Source organism: Staurois parvus, unplaced genomic scaffold (assembly GCF_062004578.1).
Source record: "Staurois parvus isolate SC_StPar_1 unplaced genomic scaffold, SC_StPar_1.0 ptg000401l, whole genome shotgun sequence".
In the NCBI taxonomy this organism is placed as follows: Eukaryota; Metazoa; Chordata; class Amphibia; order Anura; family Ranidae; genus Staurois; species Staurois parvus.
Genome location: NW_028318197.1, coordinates 4,050,785 through 4,075,283, shown reverse-complemented (window position 1 = coordinate 4,075,283; position 24,499 = coordinate 4,050,785). Strand labels below are relative to the sequence as shown.

Here is a 24,499-nt window from a genome sequence, read left to right as displayed (position 1 = left end):
ATTTCCTCATTATCCCAATTACAATGAGCAGATAAAAGGTCCAGAGTTCATTTCAAGTGTGCTATTTGCATTTGGAATCTGTTGCTGTCAACTCTCAAGATGAGATCCAAAGAGCTGTCACTATCAGTGAAGCAAGCCATCATTAGGCTGAAAAAACAAAACAAACCCATCAGAGAGATAGCAAAAACATTAGGCGTGGCCAAAACAACTGTTTGGAACATTCTTAAAAAGAAGGAACGCACCGGTGAGCTCAGCAACACCAAAAGACCCGGAAGACCACGGAAAACAACTGTGGTGGATGTCCGAAGAATTCTTTCCCTGGTGAAGAAAACCCCCTTCACAACAGTTGGCCAGATCAAGAACACTCTCCAGGAGGTAGGTGTATGTGTGTCAAAGTCAACAATCAAGAGAAGACTTCACCAGAGTGAATACAGAGGGTTCACCACAAGATGTAAACCATTGGTGAGCCTCAAAAACAGGAAGGCCAGATTAGAGTTTGCCAAACGACATCTAAAAAAGCCTTCAAAGTTCTGGAACAACATCCTATGGACAGATGAGACCAAGATCAACTTGTACCAGAGTGATGGGAAGAGAAGAGTATGGAGAAGAAAAGGAACTGCTCATGATCCTAAGCATACCACCTCATCAGTGAAGCATGGTGGTGGTAGTGTCATGGCGTGGGCATGTATGGCTGCCAATGGAACTGGTTCTCTTGTATTTATTGATGATGTGACTGCTGACAAAAGCAGCCGGATGAATTCTGAAGTGTTTCGGGCAATATTATCTGCTCATATTCAGGCAAATGCTTCAGAACTCATGGGACGCCGCTTCACAGTGCAGATGGACAATGACCCAAAGCATACTGCAAAAGCAACCAAAGAGTTTTTTAAGGGAAAAAAGTGGAATGTTATGCAATGGCCAAGTCAATCACCTGACCTGAATCCGATTGAGCATGCATTTCACTTGCTGAAGACAAAACTGAAGGGAAAATGTCCCAAGAACAAGCAGGAACTGAAGACAGTTGCAGTAGAGGCCTGGCAGAGCATCACCAGGGATGAAACCCAGCGTCTGGTGATGTCTATGCGTTCCAGACTTCAGGCTGTAATTGACTGCAAAGGATTTGCAACCAAGTATTAAAAAGTGAAAGTTTGATTTTTGATTATTATTCTGTCCCATTACTTTTGGTTCCTTAATAAGTGGGAGGCACATATGCAAACTGTTGTAATTCCTACACCGTTCACCTGATTTGGATGTAAATACCCTCAAATTAAAGCTGACAGTCTGCACTTAAAGCACATCTTGTTTGTTTCATTTCAAATCCATTGTGGTGGTGTATAGAGCCAAAAATGTTAGAATTGTGTCGATGTCCCAATATTTATGGACCAGACTGTATACCCCCTTCCTGCCCAGGCCAATTTCCAGCTTTCAGCGCTCTCTCGCTTTGAATGAAAATTGCGCGGTCATACAACATTTTACCCATATGGCATTTTTATCATTTTTTTTGTGACAGATAGAGCTTTATTTTGGTGGTATTTAATCACCTCTGGGTTTTTTATTTTTTCTTAAACAAACCAAAAACCACTGAAAATTTTGGAAAAAAAAAGTTTTTTCTTAGTTTTTGTTATAAAATTTTGTAAATAAGTGAATTTTCTCCTTCACTGATATGCGCTAATGAGGCTGCACTGATGGGCACTGATAGGCTGCACTGATGGGCACTGATAGGTGGCAGTGATGGGCACTGATGAGGAGGCACAAGTAGGTGGCACTGATGGGCATTGACAGGCATCACTAATGGGCACTGAAAAGCAGTACTGATACATGGCACTGATATATGACACTGATAGGCGGCACTGACTGGCACTGTTAGGCAATACTGACTGGCACTGTTAGGCAGCACTGATGCGCACTGATAGGCAGAACTGACTGGCACTGATAGTTGGCTCTGATTGGCAGCACTGATTGGCATTGATAGGTGGCACTGATGGGTGACACTGAAAGGCAGCTCAGATGGGCACTAATATGTGGCATTGATGTACACTGGTAGGCACTGATATGTGGCACTGATGGGCACTGGCACGAGGCACTGATGATCACTGATACAAGGCACTGACAGGTGGCACTGCTGGGGCTACACTGATCACCTTGGCACACTGATTATCAGTGCCCTGATGATCAGTGTACATGTCCCCTCCGCGGAAAGCCGATTACCGGCTCTCCTCTCCTCTAGAGCTGTCAGCATGACAGCTCGAGAGGAGAGAAATGCCGATAACCGGCATTTCCCTGTTTACATGTGATCAGCTGTGATTGGACACAGCTGATCACATGACCGAGCCGACATCTTCGGCTCTTTCCGTGATCGGTGATCCGCTGTGTCTGAGGGACACAGCACACCGCCGATCGCCGCGCTGCGTGCTCCCTGAGCCGCGCATGTGCAGTGAGAATGGAAGGACGTCATATGACGTCCTCCCAGAACGAGAGAACCACCTTGCGCCCATCATATTACTATATAGCGGGCAGGAGGTGGTTAAAAAAGGCCTGGATTGTTTCTTAGATACACGGAATATAACTAGATACTAACATTTATACACAAAAGTTGATCCAGGGAATATCTGACTGCCTCACGGGGAATCAGAAAGGAATTTTTTTTCCCTGCAGGAGCCAATCGGATCATGCTTTGCTGGGGTTTTTTTTGCCTTCCTCTGGATAAACTGTGGGTATAGGATTATAACTTTTTTTTTTCTTTTTTAGTGGTAGAACTGGATGGACTTTTGTCTTTTCAGCCAGACTAACTATGTAACTATTAGAGATGAGCGAATCGAACCAGGCGAAGTGGAATTCGTTTCGAATTTCAGGAAAAATTCGATTTGTGCCGAATCCGAATATTAGCCAACTTCGGGTGCGCGAATCGGATTTTTCCCGATCAGCCGGCAAAAAGTGTCCCTGCAGAGAGCTCCGCTATTTCTGACAGTTCTCTGACAGTTCCTTCACATTTACAGCGGTTGAAACATTGTATCTATTTGTTTCCATTTAGGATACAGATGTTTTTATTCGGAAATAAATAGATACAATGTTTCAACCGCTGTAAATGTGAAGGAACTGTCAGAGAACTGTCAGAAATAGCGGAGCTCTCTGCAGATACACTTTTTGCTGTACTGGAATACTTCTTCTTTTCATTCTTCTTTTCATTCTTCTCATTCTTCTTTTCATTCTTCTTTTCATTCTTCTTCTCATTCTTCTTTTCATTCTTCTTCTTCTTCTGTTCATTCTTCTCATTCTTCTTTTCATTCTTCTTTTCATTCTTCTTCTTCTTCTTTTCATTCTTCTTCTTCTTCTTTTCATTCTTCTTTTCATTCTTCTTCTTCTTCTTTTCATTCTTCTTTTCATTCTTCTTCTTCTTCTTTTCATTCTTCTCATTCTTCTTTTCATTCTTCTTCTTTTCAGTCTTCTTTTCATTCTTCTTCTTCTTTTCATTCTTCTCATTCTTCTTTTCATTCTTCTTCTTCTTCTTTTCATTCTTCTTCTTTTCATTCTTCTTTTCATTCTCCTCTCTTCTTCTTTTCATTCTTCTTCTTCTTTTCATTCTTCTTCTTCTTCTTTTCATTCTTCTCATTCTTCTTTTCATTCTTCTTCTTCTTCTTTTCATTCTTCTTCTTCTTTTCATTCTTCTTTTCATTCTTCTTCTTCTTCTTTTCATTCTTCTTTTCATTCTTCTCATTCTTCTTTTCATTCTTCTCATTCATCTTCTCATTCTTCTTTTCATTCTTCTTTTCATTCTTCTTCTTTTTTTCATTCTTCTTTTCATTCTTCTCATTCTTCTTTTCATTCTTCTTTTCATTCTTCTTCTTCTTCTTTTCATTCTTCTTCTTCTTTTCATTCTTCTTTTCATTCTTCTTCTTTTCATTCTTCTTTTCATTCTTCTTCTTCTTTTCATTCTTCTTCTTCTTCTTTTCATTCTTCTTTTCATTCTTCTTCTTCTTCTTTTCATTCTTCTCATTCTTCTTTTCATTCTTCTTTTCATTCTTCTTTTCATTCTTCTTCTTTTCATTCTTCTTCTTCTTTTCATTCTTCTTCTTCTTCTTTTCATTCTTCTCATTCTTCTTTTCATTCTTCTTCTCATTCTTCTTTTCGTTCTTCTTCTTCTTTTCATTCTTCTCATTCTTCTTTTCATTCTTCTTTTCATTCTTCTTCTTCTTCTTCTTTTCATTCTTCTTCTTCTTTTCATTCTTCTTTTCATTCTTCTTCTTCTTCTTTTCATTCTTCTTCTTCTTCTTTTCATTCTTCTTTTCATTCTTCTTCTTCTTCTTTTCATTCTTCTCATTCTTCTTTTCATTCTTTTCATTCTTCTTCTTCTTCTTTTCATTCTTCTTCTTCTTTTCATTCTTCTTTTCATTCTTCTCATTCTTCTTTTCATTCTTCTCATTCTTCTTCTCATTCTTCTTTTCATTCTTCTTCTCATTCTTCTTTTCATTCTTCTTCTTCGTTTCATTCTTCTTTTCATTCTTCTCATTCTTCTTTTCATTCTTCTTCTTCTTCTTTTCATTCTTCTTCTTCTTCTTTTCATTCTTCTTTTCATTCTTCTTCTTTTCTTCTTCTTCTTCTTCTTCTTCTGGCAACTCCACCACGCAGCTCATTTTTGTTCCAGTATTACTGTATTTTGCTCCTTCAAAATCCTGAAACTTTCTTTTGGCAGGTGTACAGACTCAGGTACTCAGTGCAGGAATGGTGGGAATCCCTCACAATGGACACAGCAGGTGTACATACAGACCCAGGAATTCAACACAGGGACAGTGGGAACCCCTAATAATGGGTAAAGCAGGTGGGCAGACCCGGAATCTCAGCACATGGATGGTAGGAACCCCTCATAATGGGCACAGCAGGTGTGCATACCCAGAACCTCAGCACAGGGATGGTGGGAACCCCTAGTAATGGGCGCAGCAGGTGTGCAGACCTGGGACCTCAGCACAGGGATGGTAGAAACTCCTCATAATGGGAACAGCAGGTGTACAGACCCAGGAATTTAGCACAGGGATGGTGGGAACTCCTCCTAATGGGCAGAGCAGGTGTACAGACCCAGGAACTCAGCACAGGGATGGTGGGAACTTCTCATAATGGGCGCAGCAGGTGTGCAGACCTGGAACCTCAGCACAGGGATGGTGGGAACCCCTCATAATGGGCGCAGCAGGTGTGCATACCCAGAACCTCAGCACAGGGATGGTGGGAACCCCTCATAATGGGCACAGCAAGTGTTAGGGGGTTTAACTCTCCAGCATCCATTAGAGACTGATATAGTAATATAGTTCATTCTTCTTTTCATTCTTCTTCTTTTCATTCTTCTTCTTCTTTTCATTCTTCTTTTCATTCTTCTTCTTCTTCTTTTCATTCTTCTTCTTCTTCTTTTCATTCTTCTTTTCATTCTTCTTCTTCTTTTCATTCTTCTTCTTTTCATTCTTCTTTTCATTCTTCTCATTCTTCTTTTCATTCTTCTCATTCTTCTTCTCATTCTTCTTTTCATTCTTCTTCTCATTCTTCTTTTCATTCTTCTTTTCATTCTTCTTTTCATTCTTCTCATTCTTCTTTTCATTCTTCTTCTTCTTCTTTTCATTCTTCTTTTCATTCTTCTTCTTCTTTTCATTCTTCTCATTCTTCTTTTCATTCTTCTTCTTCTTCTTTTCATTCTTCTTCTTCTTCTTTTCATTCTTTTTTTCATTCTTCTTCTTTTCATTCTTCTTCTTCTTCTTTTCATTCTTCTTCTTTTCATTCTTCTTCTTCTCATTCTTCTTCTTCTTCTTCTTCTTCTTCGTCGTGCCCCGTGACTGCCCAAATGAGTGAAGTGTGCGGTGATTCTAAGATCGACGGCACTCATCTGCATGTCATACTGACTGACAGTATTATTTCTCTTCCCCAGCAGACTCCAAGGGCATTTAAATTAAAGGTATAGTGTTCTGCACTAATATAAAGGCTCTCTGAAGCCTAGAAACCCTTTTAATTAGTTAAATTCGCAGCGAATAAATTCACATCGAATCGAATTTCTCCCGCAAATTCGGCGAATCAGCCGAATCGAATTTTTGAATAATTCGCTCATCTCTAGTAACTATGTAATGTGCTTCAAAAATCCCCAGATCAGGACAATGTTAGAAAAGAAGAATGCAAAGGATGGTCATCATCCAAATATGCTGTAAATAAATCCATCTAGGATCAATCCATTTGGTGGAGATGGAACATGTTTTGTTCACTATACATTTGATGTGACCTCAATAAATTGCTGAGGTTTTGCATGGAGTACCAGGCCTTTTCTATTTTTTGAGCAATCAAACCTTCTCTACTCTGTATGCTGTACAGAGAAAAAAAAAAAAAGGTTTGACTATGCTTTGACTTTGAAGAAGTGGCAACAAGGATGATGTAGGTCAGCAAATGCTGTTCCTCCTGTTAGAAAGATACAGACACGCTTTTTAGTTATCATCGATAATAACCGCAAGTGATCTGTCTATAACAGTTTATCTCTGCACATTTTTGAATCCCACAACAAGAACCATGTATAATTATGTAGGGCTCACACTAATACATTTTGCTTCGGGCTGACAAAATCCACAGCAAAGTGGCCAGCCGCAACAAACTGAGAAGTGCCAGACCTTGTTAAGAAAAGACGGAATTAGTGATTTTCTTACTTTCTTCGATGCCAGGATTTCACGCACCTCTTGCTGGAAATCAATAAAGCGATCATGGTAGATGGCCATGCACCACGCTTCCATGAAGTAGCTGTTGTAAGAAGAAAAAATTGAGTTATCCAGTGAACCTCTCATTAACAGCTAATAAAGTATTTACCTGTTTTTTTCCCCTTTTTTTGCTTTTGTAATTTATAGCTCAGGGCCCATCAGGATCGTTTGTTCATAAAATGCCTCCCCATAACAGCATGGTCAATCAATTTTTTTAATGGATGTTCCTGATGTACAGCCAGCTCTGGTAATTACATTTAAAGTGGCTTAATTCAGAGCTGTGGCAAGGCCCAGTGAAGAATCCTGATTTTATCAGAATTTAAAAGCCTGCAGACCTGTGAGGGACCATGACTCCATTATCCGGCCTCATTTGAGAAAAGCAGATTGTAGGATTAACTGAACTGGTGCATAAACAAATTAAATTTGTGTAGACAATGACACAAATGTTGTTCAGCATTAAGGTCTAAGGATTAATACATGACAGGAAAACAGGCCATCGTAGAGTTGCAGTTGGATGACTAGATCACTACTCTAATGCCCAAAGTTCTTGTTTTGTCCTAGCAAGCCTCTTTATAAGCATTATAATTCATGTATAAACATGTGTGGCTTTCACTTCATAACTATAAGTTTTGTCTTTGAGTCATACATTCTGCTCAACCCTGACACTGAAATATTAGCCGAACGCTGTTGTGCAAACATGAAGCTTATACTGGAAATATTTACTTCGTCTTCTGCTTTTAATGAATGCAATTTGGTACTGTTTCTCTGTTAATGGAAAAGTGTTATATCAGGATTCACTAGGGTGCTCAGAAGCAGTTTTATTACTTTATAAAACATCTCCTGTGTTAAGTGCCCATGCCATTCCCTGTAATCTCTACTCGGTATTTACACCAAAACATGCTGTTTACACTGACAGCTGTCAAAGTACCACGTTAGGCCACAGCCACTGCTAAATTGGGCCACACCTACAGGAACAGCAAAAGAAATAAATTAATTGAAGGCGATGTAGCGCTGCTAATAAACATCAATCAATACGAACATGATGTTTATTAGCAGTGCTACATCACCTGTAGCCTCCCTAGCAGTCTGATTATGTCAGTATTTCTGTGCTCAAAGCGGTTAATTTTTTTGTATGGAAATATGTATTTTTTTTATTGTAGGCCTGTAATTTGTACGAATAACTCACTGAAATCTGTCCGAACAAGAGTCTAGTAAACATCCTGGGTATGATAAAATTTTAAACACAAAATCATAAATTATAATTTAATAAATAACCATAAAAAATATTAATATAATAATAATAAATTTAATTCAATAATATAATCAAACCAAAAACACTGAAATTTGAAATATAGCGCCAAGTTCGCACATCACTGAGCAAAGTCGCAAAATCGTTTTCAGTGTCTGAGGCCGAATTTCCCCACGAATCATTATCACTCAATTCTGCAAGTGGTTCTGATTTACTATCGCTGTTCTCTAGCTGATCTACAACTGATTTTGACCTAAAGGGACGCTTTTTGGATGTCATGGACATTTCTCAGTTTCCAGGCAGAAAGAACAGTATAAATGCAGGCAGGGCACAGGACAAAGCACTAGGGACAAAATGTATGTGAAATGGTTTGATTCAGTAATATTTTACTATGTGATTTTAGTGTATTTAGTGAATGTCACTTTTTCACATTTTTAAATTTCCCGCCGTTCCGTCCCCCGTATGTCCTGATGTCGCAGGGAATGGAACCCAGAAGACAGATGCCGGCATCAACTGGAGGACATTGCCGGGGACACTGCAGGAGGGACATCGCAGGAGCGCAGGATAAGGTAAGTGAAGAAGAGATCCCGAAGCAGCGCTACAAGGTATTCCCAAGTGTAGCTCGGGGTTACCGCTTGTGGTGCTGAAACTTTACCTCGAGCTACACTCCAGAATACCGCCAGGGAGGTAATTAAAGCGGAGTGCCACTCACCCTGTCAAAAAATAAAAGTCAGCAGCTACAAAAACTGTAGCTGTTGACTTTTAAAAAACAGCCACTTACTTGTCCCTCGGTCCTGCGGTGTGTCCCCTGCAGCCCGTTTCACCAACCGTCCTGTATTCCTGGAGGCTGGCATCTTCAGTGTGGGCACCCGGCTGTGATAGCTTGCGGCTTCACAGCCGGGTACCCATTGCGCATGCGCGGGTAGCGCTGCACTTCGTGAATGGTCCTGTAGTCTTTTGGGATCTGTCACATGTCCCAAAAGACTACAGGGAGGGAGGGGGAGGACACCTTCAGTTTCCGATCACCTAGGCAATCGGACCGGATGTGGGAGCGGGTAGTTGTCAAATTCGGGTACCCGCTCCCCCCCGCCCCCTAAAGGGGCCAGTCCTTAATGGGGAGCGGGGGAGCAGTCCTTAAAGCGGAACTTCCCCTTTCCAGTCAAAACTAGACACGTGCAATTCGTTTAGTTACGAATTGAAATTCGCACAAAATTTCAACTCTGAATTTCTGAATCACAATAGTAAGGAATTTCAATGAATCCAGAGTAAATTATAACAAAACAAATTATAAAAAAAATAACCCTTTGATTGCCCGAGATGTTAACCCCTTTCCAGCCAGTGTCATCAGTACAGTGTCAGTATATATTGTTATCACTGATCCTACTATTAGTGTCACTGGTGATGTAAGTTAGTCAGTTCCTCTCCAGCATTCGTTAGTGTCAGATTGCCCACCGTACTATCACAGTCCTGCTATAAGTCGCTGATCACCACCATTACTAGTATTAAAAAAATTAAAAAATAAAAATTCCAGTACATATCCCATAGTTTGTAGACACTATAACTTTCACACAAACCAATGTATATATGCTTATTGGAATTTTTATCTACCAAAAATATGTAGCAGAATACATTTTGGCCTGAATTTATGAAGAAATTACATTTTTAATTTTTTTATTGGATGTTTTTTAGCAGAAAGTAAAAAACATTATTTATTTTTCAAAAATAAATACCCAGTGGTGTTCAAATACCACCAAAGAAAAGCTCTATTTGTGGGGGGAAATATTATATAAATTTTGTTTGAGTACATTGTTGCATGCCCACGCAATTGCCAAATAAAGTAGCGCAGTGCCAAATAGCAGAAAATGGCCTGGTCATGAAGGAGGTAAACTCTTCCAGAGGCCAAAAGAATATAAGAGAATAAAATAGAACAGAATAGAAAAGAATAGAATAGAAAGTTTTTTTAGAAAAATAGAATAGATTAGAATAAAATAAAATAGAAAGCATATAGCCGTCTTCCGAAAATTCTAATTTTGAATAGAATAGAATGAAACAGAATGTAGCTGTGTTTTGAATTTCAAATAGAATAGAATAGAATAGAATATAGCCCTCTTCTAAAATTCGAATTTTGAAATTCGGATTTTGAACAGAATAGAATAAAATAGAAAGAGTATACTCGTCTTCCAAAATTCGAATTACAAAATTCGGATTTTGAACAGAATAGAATAAAATTGAAAGAATACAGCCATCTTCTGAAATTAAAATTTTGAAATTCAAATAGAACAAAATAACATAGAAAGATTATAGCCATCTTCCAAAATTCAAATTTCAAAATTCAAATAGAATACAATACAACAAAAAAAATATAGCCATCTTTCGAAATTTGAATTTCAAATTTTGAATAGAATAGAATAAAATATATATATTATTTATATTTTATTCTATTCTATTCTATTTGAAATTCAAATTTCAAAATTTAGAATGAGGATTTTGGAAGACAGCTATATTCTTTCTGTCTTCCAAAATCCAAATTTTGAATGTCAAATACAATAGAAAAAAATAGAAAGTATATAGTCGACTTTCAAATTTTGAAATTCGAATCAATTTGAAAATAACGAATAATCGAAAAGAATCTGAATATACAAAATGAATTCCAAAAATGGATTATTCTAACATAATGTATATGATGAAACAAAATGCGAGCTACATCCCTGATATCCACTCAGCAAATCTATCACCACTAGAGCGAAGGGCTATACACGATTTGCGCAATAATCAGGCCATCACCATCAAACCAGCGGATAAAGGGGGAGCAGTTGTTGTGATGGATACAAACAAATACATACAAGAAGGCCAGAGGCAGCTGGAAAATGCCATCTACTATAAGAAACTGGATTATGATCCGACCAGGACTTTACAAAGCAATTAAAAGGTCTCATTAAAACACTTCCAGCCCACCTACATTCAGAACTTATAAATGTGATTCCGGATCATCCAGAAATCGGGGACTTCTACATGCTGCCCAAAATCCACAAGCCAGGAAATCCAGGCAGACCCATTATATCAGGTATGAATTCACTCACTGAACAAATCTCAGGCTTTGTAGAAAAATTTTTTTTAAAACCGTTAGTCAAGAATACTGCTAGTTTCCTGCAAGACACAACTGACTTTCACAACAACTGACAAGATCAACAACATACAGCAATTACCATCCAATACACTTCTAGTGACAATGGATGTAGTATCCCTGTATAGTAATATCCCTCACAAGTATGGATTAGCTGCATGTCACAGATCCTTATCATCCTCACCAAACCACAAATACACTGCTGAGGATGTTACACAGCTCATTGAATTCATACTTACACACAACTACTTTGCCTTCAATAAAGACATCTATCTTCAATGTATGGGTACACGCTCCAAGAGATAGACAAACGAAACCAGCACTCCAATCTTCATGCAAACCAAGGAATTGCCAAAATGCCAATTGAAGAGGTGCTGCCCTTCTGAGATCGGGAAATCTGACCACTGGTAAATGAAAACAAACAAGGGCGCACTCTCATCATGCATTACCGTGGTATACCACTTCAATGTATGGGTACTGCGATGGGAAGTAAAATGGCACCCCAATATGCCAATTTATTTATGGCTGACCTGGTGGAAAAATTCCTGAACAGCATGGAACAAAAACCATACAGATACTATCGCTATATTGATGATATTTTCATCATATGGACAGAAGGTGAAGAATACCTAAAACTATTTTACTCATTGATCAACACTTTTCATCCACCAATCAAATTAAAAATGGAATACTCAAACACACACGTCAACTTTCTAGACGCCACAGTATACATCAGGGATAATATGCTTCACACCTCAATATACAGGAAACCCACTGACAGATGAAACTACAGTTCTAGCTTCCACCCCCAACACACAAAACATGCCATCATACAGTGTCAGGCCATCAGATACCACCGAGTATGTTCTGACCCAAGAGACAGAGATAAACATCTTGGGACACTAGCAGATGCCTTCCATAAGAAAGGATACAAGGACAAAACTATCAACACCAGCATAAACACAGCCTTGAGAACATGAAGAGAAAATCTACTTCAGTACAAAGAGAAAAAAACAAACAACCGTGTACCTCTAGTAACCACATACAACCCGACACTAGAAGGAATAAGAAAAATAATCAAAGATTTACAACCCATCATAACAGGGGATGGAACTCTGAAAGAAATATTCCAGCAACCCCCAATACTGGCTTTCAGACAACCCCCCAACCTCAGAAATAAACTAATCAGTAGGAAACTTAAATAAAGGAATGCACTAAAACCACAAACTATTCCTAATTTAGTGTAGAAACATTAGTGCAAAATATATATACAGTATATCTATTCTCAATTAATATCAAAAAGTATCAAAATTATGTGCAAAACTATTTTTTAGTGCATAAGTAATTTAAATAATTCAATTTGTGAATATAAAAAAATGTCCAAATCTGAATTTCTTCAAATGTCCAAACAAATCCTTTTCAAATTCAGGTGCTCTCAAAGAAATTGTGCCTAAATCCACCACCAAAGTAAAGTTGGGTAACTCACCAGAGCTCCATGCTGATCAATCTCTAGATCAGCAAAAAACGCTTTTTGCTCTGGGAGAAGATGCAATGAATCAACTTCTCAGGTGTGATGATCAATAGCTACACAATCATCCATAAGGTAGGTATCCACCACTCAATATAATGGTTCCAGGAGCATTATATCTCTCCACCGAGGTCATGTTTGGGAATGAAAGAGAAAATCATGGTGCAGCCAGTTTTTTTTATAAAAGTATCCAACAATTTAATAAAGATTTACACTCACAAAAAGGGTGTCTTCACCGACACCAGTATAACAGCATAAAACAGCAAATGGTATAACAGTCTCCTGTTCCCCACACACACTCACTACAGCGCTCGTGACTCAATTTTCTCCACAGACGTCAGCATCCAGGAAGCCCTACTAGTTTCATCATGAATGACGTCTTCAAGGGGCGGTCTCAGTAGGAAACTTCCTTCTGATAATGATGTCACAAATAATGGAAGCAAACCCTGCAATAAAAAATGCTGCAAGCTGTGCAACCAAATCAATCCATCAAAAAGTGTCAGACACTCAAAAGGGATCTTCAATATTTCCGGATCATACAGCTGCACCTCCAGTAATGTTGTGTACCTTATCCAGTGCAGAAAATGCAGCAAAGGATCTTATGTTGGCAAAACAGGACAGAAGTTGCAAACAAGGATGAATTTGCACAGACATACCATCAAGGAACATAAAGAAGATGACTTTTGCACACCTGTGGGACACCATTTTGCACAACCAGGTCACACAATGGAAGATCTCGATGTTTTAGTTCTGAAAGGAAAATTCAAATCCATTCAGGAAAGAAAAACGTTTGAACTAAGAATGATAATTCTATTTGACACAAGAGATAACGCCTGAATTTGGACATGGGATTCCTCAACCATTATCCAACAGTTTTATCACCTCAAGCATGACTGCCTCTGTGTGAGTGCAGTATTTCCCCCCCTCCCCCCTCGCTTTTGCTGTCTCTTATCTCTAGCCTCTTTTTTTTTTTTCATCCCTTCTAATATTCTGATGAAACTTTGTGATTTGTATTTGTATAGTACTGCTTGGACCTTGAAGAAGGGGACATACCCCGAAAGCTTGTCCTCAAAATTGTATGTTAGTGCAAATAAAAAAAGTATCACGGACAGTACTCAATTGTTTCTTTAACTTAATGAACAAATCCAAAACATAACAAATTTTTCTGTTGTGCACATTTCTAGTCAAAACCCTATTCACTTTTGGGCAGTTGTATTCCCTAATGTAGGAGGTGCTTGTAAAGGTAGAAGTGAATTATTTTTACTACAGGCAGAGCAGAGCCGAGATAAGGGGTGGGCAGGGTACAGCTGTAATGGAGGGCATCGCCTAACCAAATGCAAGCTACAGATCAGTGGCTAGCAATCAGGGGCCACAGTTTCCTGCCTGTACTGAAAGCTACTGCTTTCATACAGTGCTCCAACATAGCTCCACTCAATCCCATCTGCCCACAGCTGACACTAAAACACATGGTGCATGTGCAACTTCTAGCCAAAAGAAAGCAAGTGATTGGCCATGAAGGGCAGTGCACACTCCATTCTTTGCCCTCTTTCTCCAACTGCAAATGGTTGACATGAGCACAAGGTAGTACACCCATTTTATGATATGCATTAGGAGGGGGGCTCAGTTCTGCATCCTTGCCTTGGATGCATTACGAACCTAATTTTTTTTTTTAATTCATCTTAGGCACAATGTTTTTTAGTTTGGGTTCATATAATTTACAGCAAGGAATGTATTATCCAATATATAACAAGTGCTTTTCTTCCTGTTAGCAATTTACCTACACCTAACACAAACAATTACCACATGTTCCAGGTTTCAGGGCAACATGGTATGTGAATTATGGAAATAAACAGGGTGGTTTCACAAATTTTTACACTGACCTAAATCCAATAGAACACCTCTGGGATATCATGTTTCGGTCCATCTGATGCCGCAAGGTTGCACCTTAGACCGTCCAGGAGCTCAGTGATGCCCTGGTCCAGATCTGGGAGGAAATACCCCAGGACACCATCCGACGTCTCATTAGGAGCATGCCCCAACGTTGTCAGGCATACATACAAGCCCGTGGGGGCCATACAAACTACTGAGTACCATTTTGAGTTGCTGCAATGAAATTTCAGCAAAATGGACTAGCCTGCTGCATCATTTTTCCACTTTGATATTCGAGGTATCTGAGTTCAGTCCTCTGTAGGTTGATAATTTTCATTTCCATCAAACGATGGGGCAACCTTATGTTCCTAACACATTACCCAGTCCATATTAGTATAGATATCCAGTATGATATTTTTCCCCAATGAGATCTGATGTGTTTTCAAAGTGTTCCTTTAATTCTTTTGAGCAGTGTATATTGTGCTCAGTGCTGCACTCCGCAAAGGAAGTAGCCTGTTGCCGGTATCACTTTTATAAACCATATGTGAATCTCTTCAAACTGTGTCCCTCATCCACTAATCTGTGAATCCACCTCTGAGCTTGCATAAAACTCACCATATATTTTGACTCTGTGTAGCGTTTGTCAAGTTGCGCTTTATTCACTCTAGGGGGATATCCATCACACCTCTGATACACCTCAGGTATTTTGAGCCTTTTTAGCAGTGGTCTCCAAACTGCAGCCCGGGGGCCGGATGCAGCCCTACTCTTGCCTTTATCTGGCCCTTGCGTAATATTCCTCCCATTGACATTAAAAAATGGGGCAAATTTCTGCTACTGACACCAACAATGGAACATAATTCCTGCCACTGACACCAACAGTGGGGCACTATTCCTCCCACTGACCTCAATGATGGGGCACTATTCCTCCCACTGACACCAACAGTGGGGCACTATTTCTCCCACTGACCTCAATGATGGGGCACTACTCCTCCCACTGACACCAACAATGGGGTACTATTGATCCCACTGATACTAATCATGGGGCACTATTCCTCTCAGGACACCAATGATGGGGCATTTTTACAGATGCCTGGACATTTTCTACTCCCACTGGCCACAGTCTAACCCCTCTAAAGTCTGAAGGATAGTAAACTGGCAGTTTGTTTAGACTGTTTGGAGACCCCTACTATATAATATAGGCCAGGTTGCATCTTATTCTTTCCAGGCTCCACTGGTACACTTGGTGCAAGAGCAGTCCGGGATGACGTCACTGTCCACAGCTCGGCCCGACACATTGCACCTTTCCAATGTCCTCACTGAGCCTACAATACTCTAGGACAGACAGGCACTTACACATCATTACGTGAGTGCCACTAAGTCTCGGAACAATGCCTGTGCCACCAGAGGAAGAAGAAGAGTCAACCGTGATGTCTATGCACCAGACAGAAGACTGCAAAAAAAAATGGTAGGTAAGGTTTTTTTTCCAAAATAAATACAGGTAGCGAGGGTTGAAATGCTCAGAGCTCTCCTTGAAATTTAGGATGAAGTATGAAGTATTGCATGGGAATATTTCATATTTACCTTTACAGCAGGTATAATTCAAGGCTTTTTTTCACCCTATTTACAGTTGTTGCTGGACAGGGGGTGGAGGAAACTTCTAAATGAGGACATGTTTGGATCTACCTTCATTTCACTGACATTTCTTCTTACTACCTGTTGTGTTGCAGTTAGAATCTCTCTAATGTTGTTGAAAAGAGCAGTGGGGTTGTTCTGTAGTCCTGTGCTAGGGTGACAGTTCTGCTCTTCCATATATGCAGTACCATGAGTGAGCATTGTCAACCTTGGTGAAAGCAGGTGAAAAGAGGAAAAGAAGCCAGTAAAAAAGAAAACAAATGGAGCCATCAAATCTAAGGCATAGTAAGATGCAACATTTTGTTCTTTAAAGTCTGTATACCAGTTCCAAAAATGTTGAATGCAGAGGATGAGCATGATAGTTTTCCAAAGGAGATTAACAAGGGCATACATAGTCCTCCAGTTTTTTTTCCAGCGCTGTCTGGTTTTATTTTTAATTTATAATTAAACAATCAATGCAGTCATAATTAGATGTGTTACAAAGAGACTAAGAGCCCTCTACTGCAAAAGAGTTTTCAATCAAAAACATACTACTGAATAGAAACTTTTTTTTGCATTCTTATGTTTTGTAAAATGCAAATCTATTTGAAATATTATATTCCATCAAGTATTCAATATTTCCTTTAGTGTAAGAGGATAAATTAATTTTGATTAACTAAATGAAATTATTTTGAATTGGCCCAGACCCTCAATTTGTAGAGGAGACGTGTTTAATAAGGTTTTCTGTTTCCAGACCTGGAGTGGATTTTTTTTTCTCTGGCATCTTCAGTAGGTAATTCAAACAAAACATCTACTCAAACAGATCTATTTAACGCTGAACATCACACAAAACGCTAAATACAACATTAAAATGCATATAATTATCTGCAAAGGCTTTGTAATTCTGTTTAACCTGACATGTGGTCCAAAGAGCACAGCAATGTCCTGCTCATTTGGTGACCTCTTCTCAAACTATGCAGCAATTGAGCAATACAGCCTGATCTAGGACCCACCCTAGCCTGTGATTAGCAGGAAGAAGTAGCAGTCCATTAATAAGGTCATCATTCTGCTCTCTCCAACTTTCATCAATATTCAGAGGTTTTCTACCTAAAGCTAAACTTCAGGCAAGCTGTTAAATACAAAGATAAAATACATCTAGGGGGCTGTTTTACCTACCAAAGTATGTGAAATTTCTGTCCATCCAGTTCTGAGATGTGCTGTCTGGCTGGGGACGAGACCTTATATTTCTTTCCAGCAGTTCAGATGTCTCCTCCACACTCCCCACTCCATGACTGTACAGTGAAAGGAGAAGCAGCACACCGATCAGCTTATCTCCATGTCACTTTACTCTTTACTCTCATCTGTATGCTCCTTAGACTTAACGTGGTTCTTCAGTCAGGTATGGAAAAACTAAAGGTCAGCAGCTACAAAAACTGTAGCTAGTGACTTTGAATAAACAGACACTCACCTGTCTAGGGATCCAGCACTGTCCTCACCTGAGCTGGTTTCTTTACTGGTCTTTGGTCCCCAGCGCCATTTTAACTGTGGGCAGCCTGCTGTGACTCCTTGCGGCTTCTCTGCCGAATGCCCACTGCACATGCGCGAGACACTCTGTGCTTTGTGAATGGCCCCTCAGCCTTTTGGGACCTGTAATGTGTCCCAGAAGACCACGGGCAGGGGGGCGGGTACCTATCAAAACTAGGTACTCGCTCCCCCCTCCAAAAAATATTATGTTCCAAATAGAGCAGAGGAGGGGGGAGAAGGAGTAAAAGTGGAACTTCCCCTTTTGGGTGAAGTTCCACTTTAAGAACAACTAACAATCTTCTTGTGCTACTTTTCTCTCTCCCAGTCTAAGCTTTTGTGCACAGGGAATGAAAGACGCCAATACCAAATCAAATTCAGTTACTTACAAAAAAAGCATCTCTAAACCCTAAAAGAAAAATGTTATATTGCAGCTTTTCAATCCTTAGATGAAGTATCTTTGTTGGTTTTGTTTTTTCTTTTAAAACTTTTCCCCCTTTATGTTGACCTGATAATTCTGCAAATAACACACTTTCTGTCCATAGGAGGCTATGCTAACTCCTTAACTGTTACCTATGGAAGTAACCATGGGTGTCACCCAGGCTGGACTTCAAACACGTCTGTCTTAGTTCATCTTCATCACATAAGACCATTTCACTTTCTATTCAACTCACATGAAGTGACAAGGACACTGCATTTCTGACAGGATCAAGGTATTTTCTGTACTTGCTGAAAATGTTCTTAGCCCAATGCAGTCACTACATCTAAGGACTGGTGGGCAGCGATATATTTGTTGTTGGGTTTAGTTATCATTTAAATATGTATTAATGACTACTTAACTGCATTAATTTGTGTCTTTCATATCTGCATGGAGTTCAGCTTTGCTAAGATAAATGTATGGTGGCTGTAATTGCTGGCCTTCTGGAAATACTAGTAGTCCTGCCTGAAAGCTTCTGAAAAATGTCCATATCCCACATCTCTATGCTTGTTCCAGGTCAGCAGCTCAAAAAGCATGTGGAAGAACCTCTGTCAGGCTTTTATTGCTGTCTGTGTCTGCTAGAGATATTCTCTCTCTCTTTTTCCTGTTGACCACTGGCGCTAGGACCAAATAGGAAAATGTAAAATTTTGAATGGCTATTAGAAAAGGAATAAAGGGAAAATCTTCCAGTGGGGACATCTGTTCTGATGGCAACTTTCTAAAGCTGGGTATACACCTTCATTTTTTTTTTCGTTCAACCAGTGGACTGAACAAACAAAACCAACAGATCACTGCATCAACAAAAGTGATGTGGATGCATGGATGCATGGATCTCTCCTGCTGAGACATTGTATTCTGCCAGGGGGACTCCTCTACCCCCTGCCCCACCAAAATACACTGATCAGCACTTACAGTCATTAGCTATGAATGGTGATCGAATACTAGTTTTCCAGCATGCCCATTCATTCATTCATTAGATTAGCTTCTGTTGGACAGACAGCTGTACACACAGACCAAAAGTGGTCCAGGTCCTGCTGAGCTAGCCAATGTTTGGCCACTGTGTACCAGGCTTTAGAAGAGATTTACCTCACTTTGGAGAGAGTTTCTCACTTCCTATAGAGTATACAGGAATGGAAATAAAGGGTCATCTCTTCAACAAGACACAGAAGGCCAAAAAAAAAGACGGGGATTTCAACAAACAATTGTCATGCTTTTTTTCCCAAAATAAGCTGTTTCCATCTTTTGTTCATCCTTTTTTTTCCATCTCAGTACTCATGATCTCCTCCAAACTCTTTTTTCTGATCTCCGTTAGTCTCTTTCTCGGTCATGTTTTTTTCATAACATACCATCAGCATTGGCTGCATTTCTTCTGCTTCCTGATAGTGACAGCAGTGAATCCTGCTTGCAAAACTGAACCACCACTTGAAATTGCAGCAAACAGTGTGTGTAGACTTGTTCAGACTCTCACAAGCGTGACAGAAAAACCCCACATTGGGCCTGCGCCCCAAACAACACAGGAATGAGCGGAGTTTTACTGACAGGCTTGGGGGAGGCCATGCATGGCCAACTGGTATGACATTTGTATCACCCACAAGTGTCCCTTTACGGTTAAGTGTTTTACTTCCTACAACTCATTGCTCCCCTTCCCTCCAATGATGGACAACGCAGAGAGGTAGAAAAACTTTGGCTGCAAGGCAGCCTGCATTGTGCCTGCCCATGGAGATGGAGAATTTTTATTGGCTGAGGTAAGGTAGCCCGCTCACCTGGCTTGTACCTACAATTGAACCTTGTGTTATTAAACCTGTATTGTCACTGAAACTATTGTCTAACCAATCTATTTTCCAGAAATTTTCCCTAGCTTTTTAAAAAAGCCAACTAAAAAGTTTCAGGGATGTCATTATTAACACCTCTTTTAGAATATGCAGTTCAGTTTTGGGCACCATTTCACACAGATAACATTGGGGAACTGGAGAAAGTACAGAGAAGGGCAACCAAACTGATAAGAGGCATGGAGGAGGAGCTCAGCTATGAGGAAAGATTAGAGGAACTGAATTTATTCTCTCTTGAGAAGAGGAGATTAAGGGGGATATGATCAACATGTATAATACATCAGTGGTCCATATAGTGAACTCGGTGCAGAGTTATTCACCATGAGGTCATCACAGAGGACAAGGGGGCACTCTTTACGTCTGGAGGAAAAGAGATTTAATCTCCAAATATGGAAAGGTTTCTTCACAGTAAGAGCTGTGAAAATGTGGAATAGATTCCCTCAAGAGTTGGTTCTGGCCAGCTCAGTGGATTGTCTAAAAAAAGGCCTGGATTCTTTCTTAGATACACAGAATATAACTGGATACTAACATTTATAGGTAAATCCAGGGAATATCTGATTGCCTCTCGGGGGATCAGGAAGGAATTTTTTTCCTTCCTCTGGATCAATGGTGGGTATAAGATTATAACTTTTTTTTTTGGTTGAACTGGATGGACTTTTGTCTTTTTTTCCAGCCAGACTAACTATGTAACTATGTCGATAGTCACTTGGGTCTACGTTTGGAGCGAGCCATCACTGGTGCAGGGAAGGAGGACCCAAACAACACAGTGGCCCCTTCAGGGAAGATTGCTACACATTTAAAAGAAGCTCAATGAGTTTAAATGAGATTTATGCAATTGGGATTATATCCACTCAGCTTTTCCATCACAGAAATAAATCAGGTAAACATTGCATTTAGTTATATTTAATGAGGGCAGCATTTCATTCTTTTAAAAACTAGAATGTGCTTCTAAGTTGAGAAGAGCATTTAGAAAACAAATTTGCATTAAGTACTGATGAGATATAACATGGGTAAAATATCTCTACAAAATCTTCAGTGATTACTATCATAGCATTAGAGAGTTATCAGCTCATCTTTTTACTCACCTCTCACTACATCACATCCCTTTTCCATTATACCTTTCAAGTTTTAAATAGCTCTTACCCTATTGATAGATGACAGTTCTCTGCATTCAAAGCTCCAGCACAGACAGGTGTTCTGGAAGGGCAGGTGTGCTGAAAATGAACCCGTACTTTAGCTTCAATTACATCTGTAAATTGGACTTCTGTGGTGTACACAACATCCCGCTTCACAGAAGAAGGCAAACACGCTGGAACCTGGGTCCAGTTACCTTTTCTTTTATACTCCCCAATCTCTAAATTCATGTATATAATCCGCATGTGCAATGGCTAGCTCGTAAGCATACATCAAATATTCTACAATGAATTTAGTTAAAGAGGCCTTACAAGGCTGAAAATCAGCAGGTTTATTACGATCATGTGCAAATGTATTGCTTAAAGGTATTGTTTTACATCACAAATCATATTAGTATATCATGTAGAGTTCTGAAGCTAGATAATTAAAGGAGTGTTTCTGTTGGAGTAACAAATTATATTTAGCGTTTAATAATAAAATGTAAAAGTGAGCACTATCCAGTCAGCAGCTAAGCACTCAAGGTAACCAAATAAAACCTAACAAATGGAATAAATGAAACAGTGCAATGCTAAATGGTAACAAGTAACCGTAAAACTACTAATAAAGTTCAGTAAAGATAACAGTCTGTGATACTATAAAGTGCCAGGTGACTGGTAAAAACTCAATGGTGGTGCTTCGTGAGAAATGGCAGAAATACGCACTCACCAGATGCGTATTAGTTATACACATTAAGTATCACATCCAGGGGTATCCACATCAGATATAGGTCTGGTCAGGGTTTAAGGTAATTCTCCCTCAGAGATGGTAAACAGCAGATGCCCAGGTAGCAAATTAATCGGATCCAGGTAACCAGAGGTCCCTTTAAGGGATGAGCAGAAGAGGCTGCCTGCTTACAGGGTAACTTCCTTCTCTGGGTGAAGCAACTGGATCACAGAAAGCGGGCTCTGAAAATAAATACTCCTCAGGGGAGTCAGGGAAGGATGCCCATAGTGTAGTATTCAGAAAATGTATTTATTAGGTAAAACGATGTTTACAAACATGTATATGCAGATAAAACAATGTCAGGGCTGAAGAGGTAAACTAATCCTCCAGAGTCAAAGATGGCCACCGGGCCTCCATGTGGCTCCGGCGGCGTAGCGTCACGACGTCCTGGCTCCTCCTAATGCGTTACGTGCGCACGCACTTCATCAGAGGAAGAAACCATTCATATATTTAGCATTTACACACAAAGGAACCATTACATGAGATTCTTGCCCAGGGAGAGGTTCTTCCAGGTATCAATTTTTTTCGATTGCAGGATTGCGCACAGCAACACACCACATTGCAGTGCCATTGCAGTGCCATTCATTCATTTGAAACGGAACCCCCTAAGGTTATGAACATGCATTGCATTAATATTTCTGTGTCACCTCCAATTTTTGGGACATTTCAGTGTTTTGGCAGCTTATTGATTTCAATTGACTGTCTTAAAACGGTTATGGAATATACTGTGTATACTAATACAGTATGTTGCAGCAGTCCTAATTGTGAACTGAATGGACACAAAAAATACAAATTCTATCATATAGACTGCGCATACAGAATGTGACACACAAAAAAACATATTTTTAAATATAATAACCATAATTAAAAATAATAATCAAAAAAACTTTTGTGCAGTCCCAATATGTGCAAATAAAGTGCAAATGTGCTGATTCCTTGGTATTGGATTCTGTAATTACAGTGACGTGCTTCATAATGCTCAGACTGGTGTCCCACATGGATGTACACTCACCATCCTGCCATGACCACATGTTGGGACTGCACAAAAATGTTTCTGGTTATTATTATATTTAAAAAAATATATTTTTTGTGTGTCACATTCTGTATACGCAGTCTATATGATAGAGTTTGTATTTTTTGTGTCTATTCACGTCTGTTATAATATGCTAGTGTGTGGTGCATACTACCGCATTATAGCACAAACCTGCAGGGGGCCCATTAAAAAAAATGCTTGTTTTGTTTACTACCCCTTTAACATAGCGCATGCTAACGCACAAAATCATGTGCATTAATGCACTACACAAATGTAATTGACCCCTCGATCATTTGGTTGTCTTGAAAATGATCTAAAAATGAGTATGAAATTATTATTGAAAAAAAACAAAAGAATGGAGAAGTTTAAACATTTTGGAGGAAGATAAGGAACAAAGGGTAAATTCATGTTTATGCATGATATAAAACCTACAGTCTATGGTGTCACCAGGTACTACATTAAATGAACACAGGACATAAAGAACACAGGCTTCTGGTGTAGCCAGAAAGCGACTCTACATCCTAATGTCAGATGGGGCCACCCAAGGGTGCTGGGCCTCATCTTGAATATGTATAAAAGATAGAACACACACTCCATAACATGAAAAATAAGGTGATTTCATTTAAATATAAAAGTATTCATGTTAGAAAAAAAAAGCATGGAAAGGTTGGGGATATTACAATCTAAAATGTAACTTAATCGCGAACTATGCTCCCAGTATACACTTACATTTTATAAGATAAGCAATGTAATAACAATACAAACACTGGTTATTTTTGACAATCCAATATAAGCTTACTTGACAATTCTCCTTTCATGTTGTGAATGCTGCCTATCTGCTGACCATCACTTTCCACAACTTCCCAGATTCATTGGATGCCTTGCAGAAAAGAAAAGACCACAGCACCCCCAACTGAGTCTGCACCAGTGTGGACCGCACCTCGCTTAGTATGCCACTAGTATGGAGAAAGCTTTTTTTGGCCATACTTCTCTTGTGGGTCATAGGAGTGCACTTCCTCTCCGGTTACCTAGAATCAGCTGACAGCAGGATAAAGCCCATTGTCTGCTGACATCCAGAGCTGCTTCAGGCTTTGGAAGGATCCTGACCATATTGTCGGGATTCACCAAGATGCCTGATCAGCAGCTTGCTCAGCCTCTCAGTGTGCATGGCTGAGAGATGGAGCCAGCGGCTTCCGCCCACTCCCCAGCCAGGCATTCCAGTGAGTGCTGGATAGGCAGAGCAGAGAGTGGTGACTGACAGTCTCTGCTCTCTGCTCAGAGCTGACTGAGAACTAAGTAATCAGCGTTCATGTGATTGTTAAGTTCTTGGGCTTAGAGCTAGTGGGGGACAGATTCAGCATCAAGGTATGTATGTATGTTTTTTTTTTACATACCCTAAACCTCTCTTTTAAAGGTGGACTAACATGATATACATACAATACAGCAACTTGGACTGTAGCATGCATGGGCTTTTCTCTTCTAATCATACTGGCATTTGTTTTTTTAATGGCCAGTAAGAGATACATATAAGGCAAACCGGTTACTGGGCATTGTGTAATATACATCTGCCTAGTTCTACTAGGCACAAAATACAAATTCCCCAGCGCTCAGGCCCTAAAAGGTAGCAAAATCAATTTGCTCAATCTGT

The 24,499-nt window shown here is 39.6% G+C and overlaps 1 protein-coding gene across 1 annotated transcript in view; it reads right to left on the bottom strand.

Annotated features, from left to right (window-relative positions):
• CFAP61 (cilia and flagella associated protein 61) overlaps positions 1 to 24,499 on the bottom strand; it is a 409,554-nt gene that overhangs the window by 27,811 nt on the left and 357,244 nt on the right. Inside the window, exon 26 of the mRNA XM_089686524.1 lies at positions 6,666 to 6,756. Within this exon, the coding sequence (XP_089542650.1) occupies positions 6,666 to 6,756 (91 nt within the window). The remainder of the gene's footprint in view (positions 1 to 6,665; positions 6,757 to 24,499) is intronic.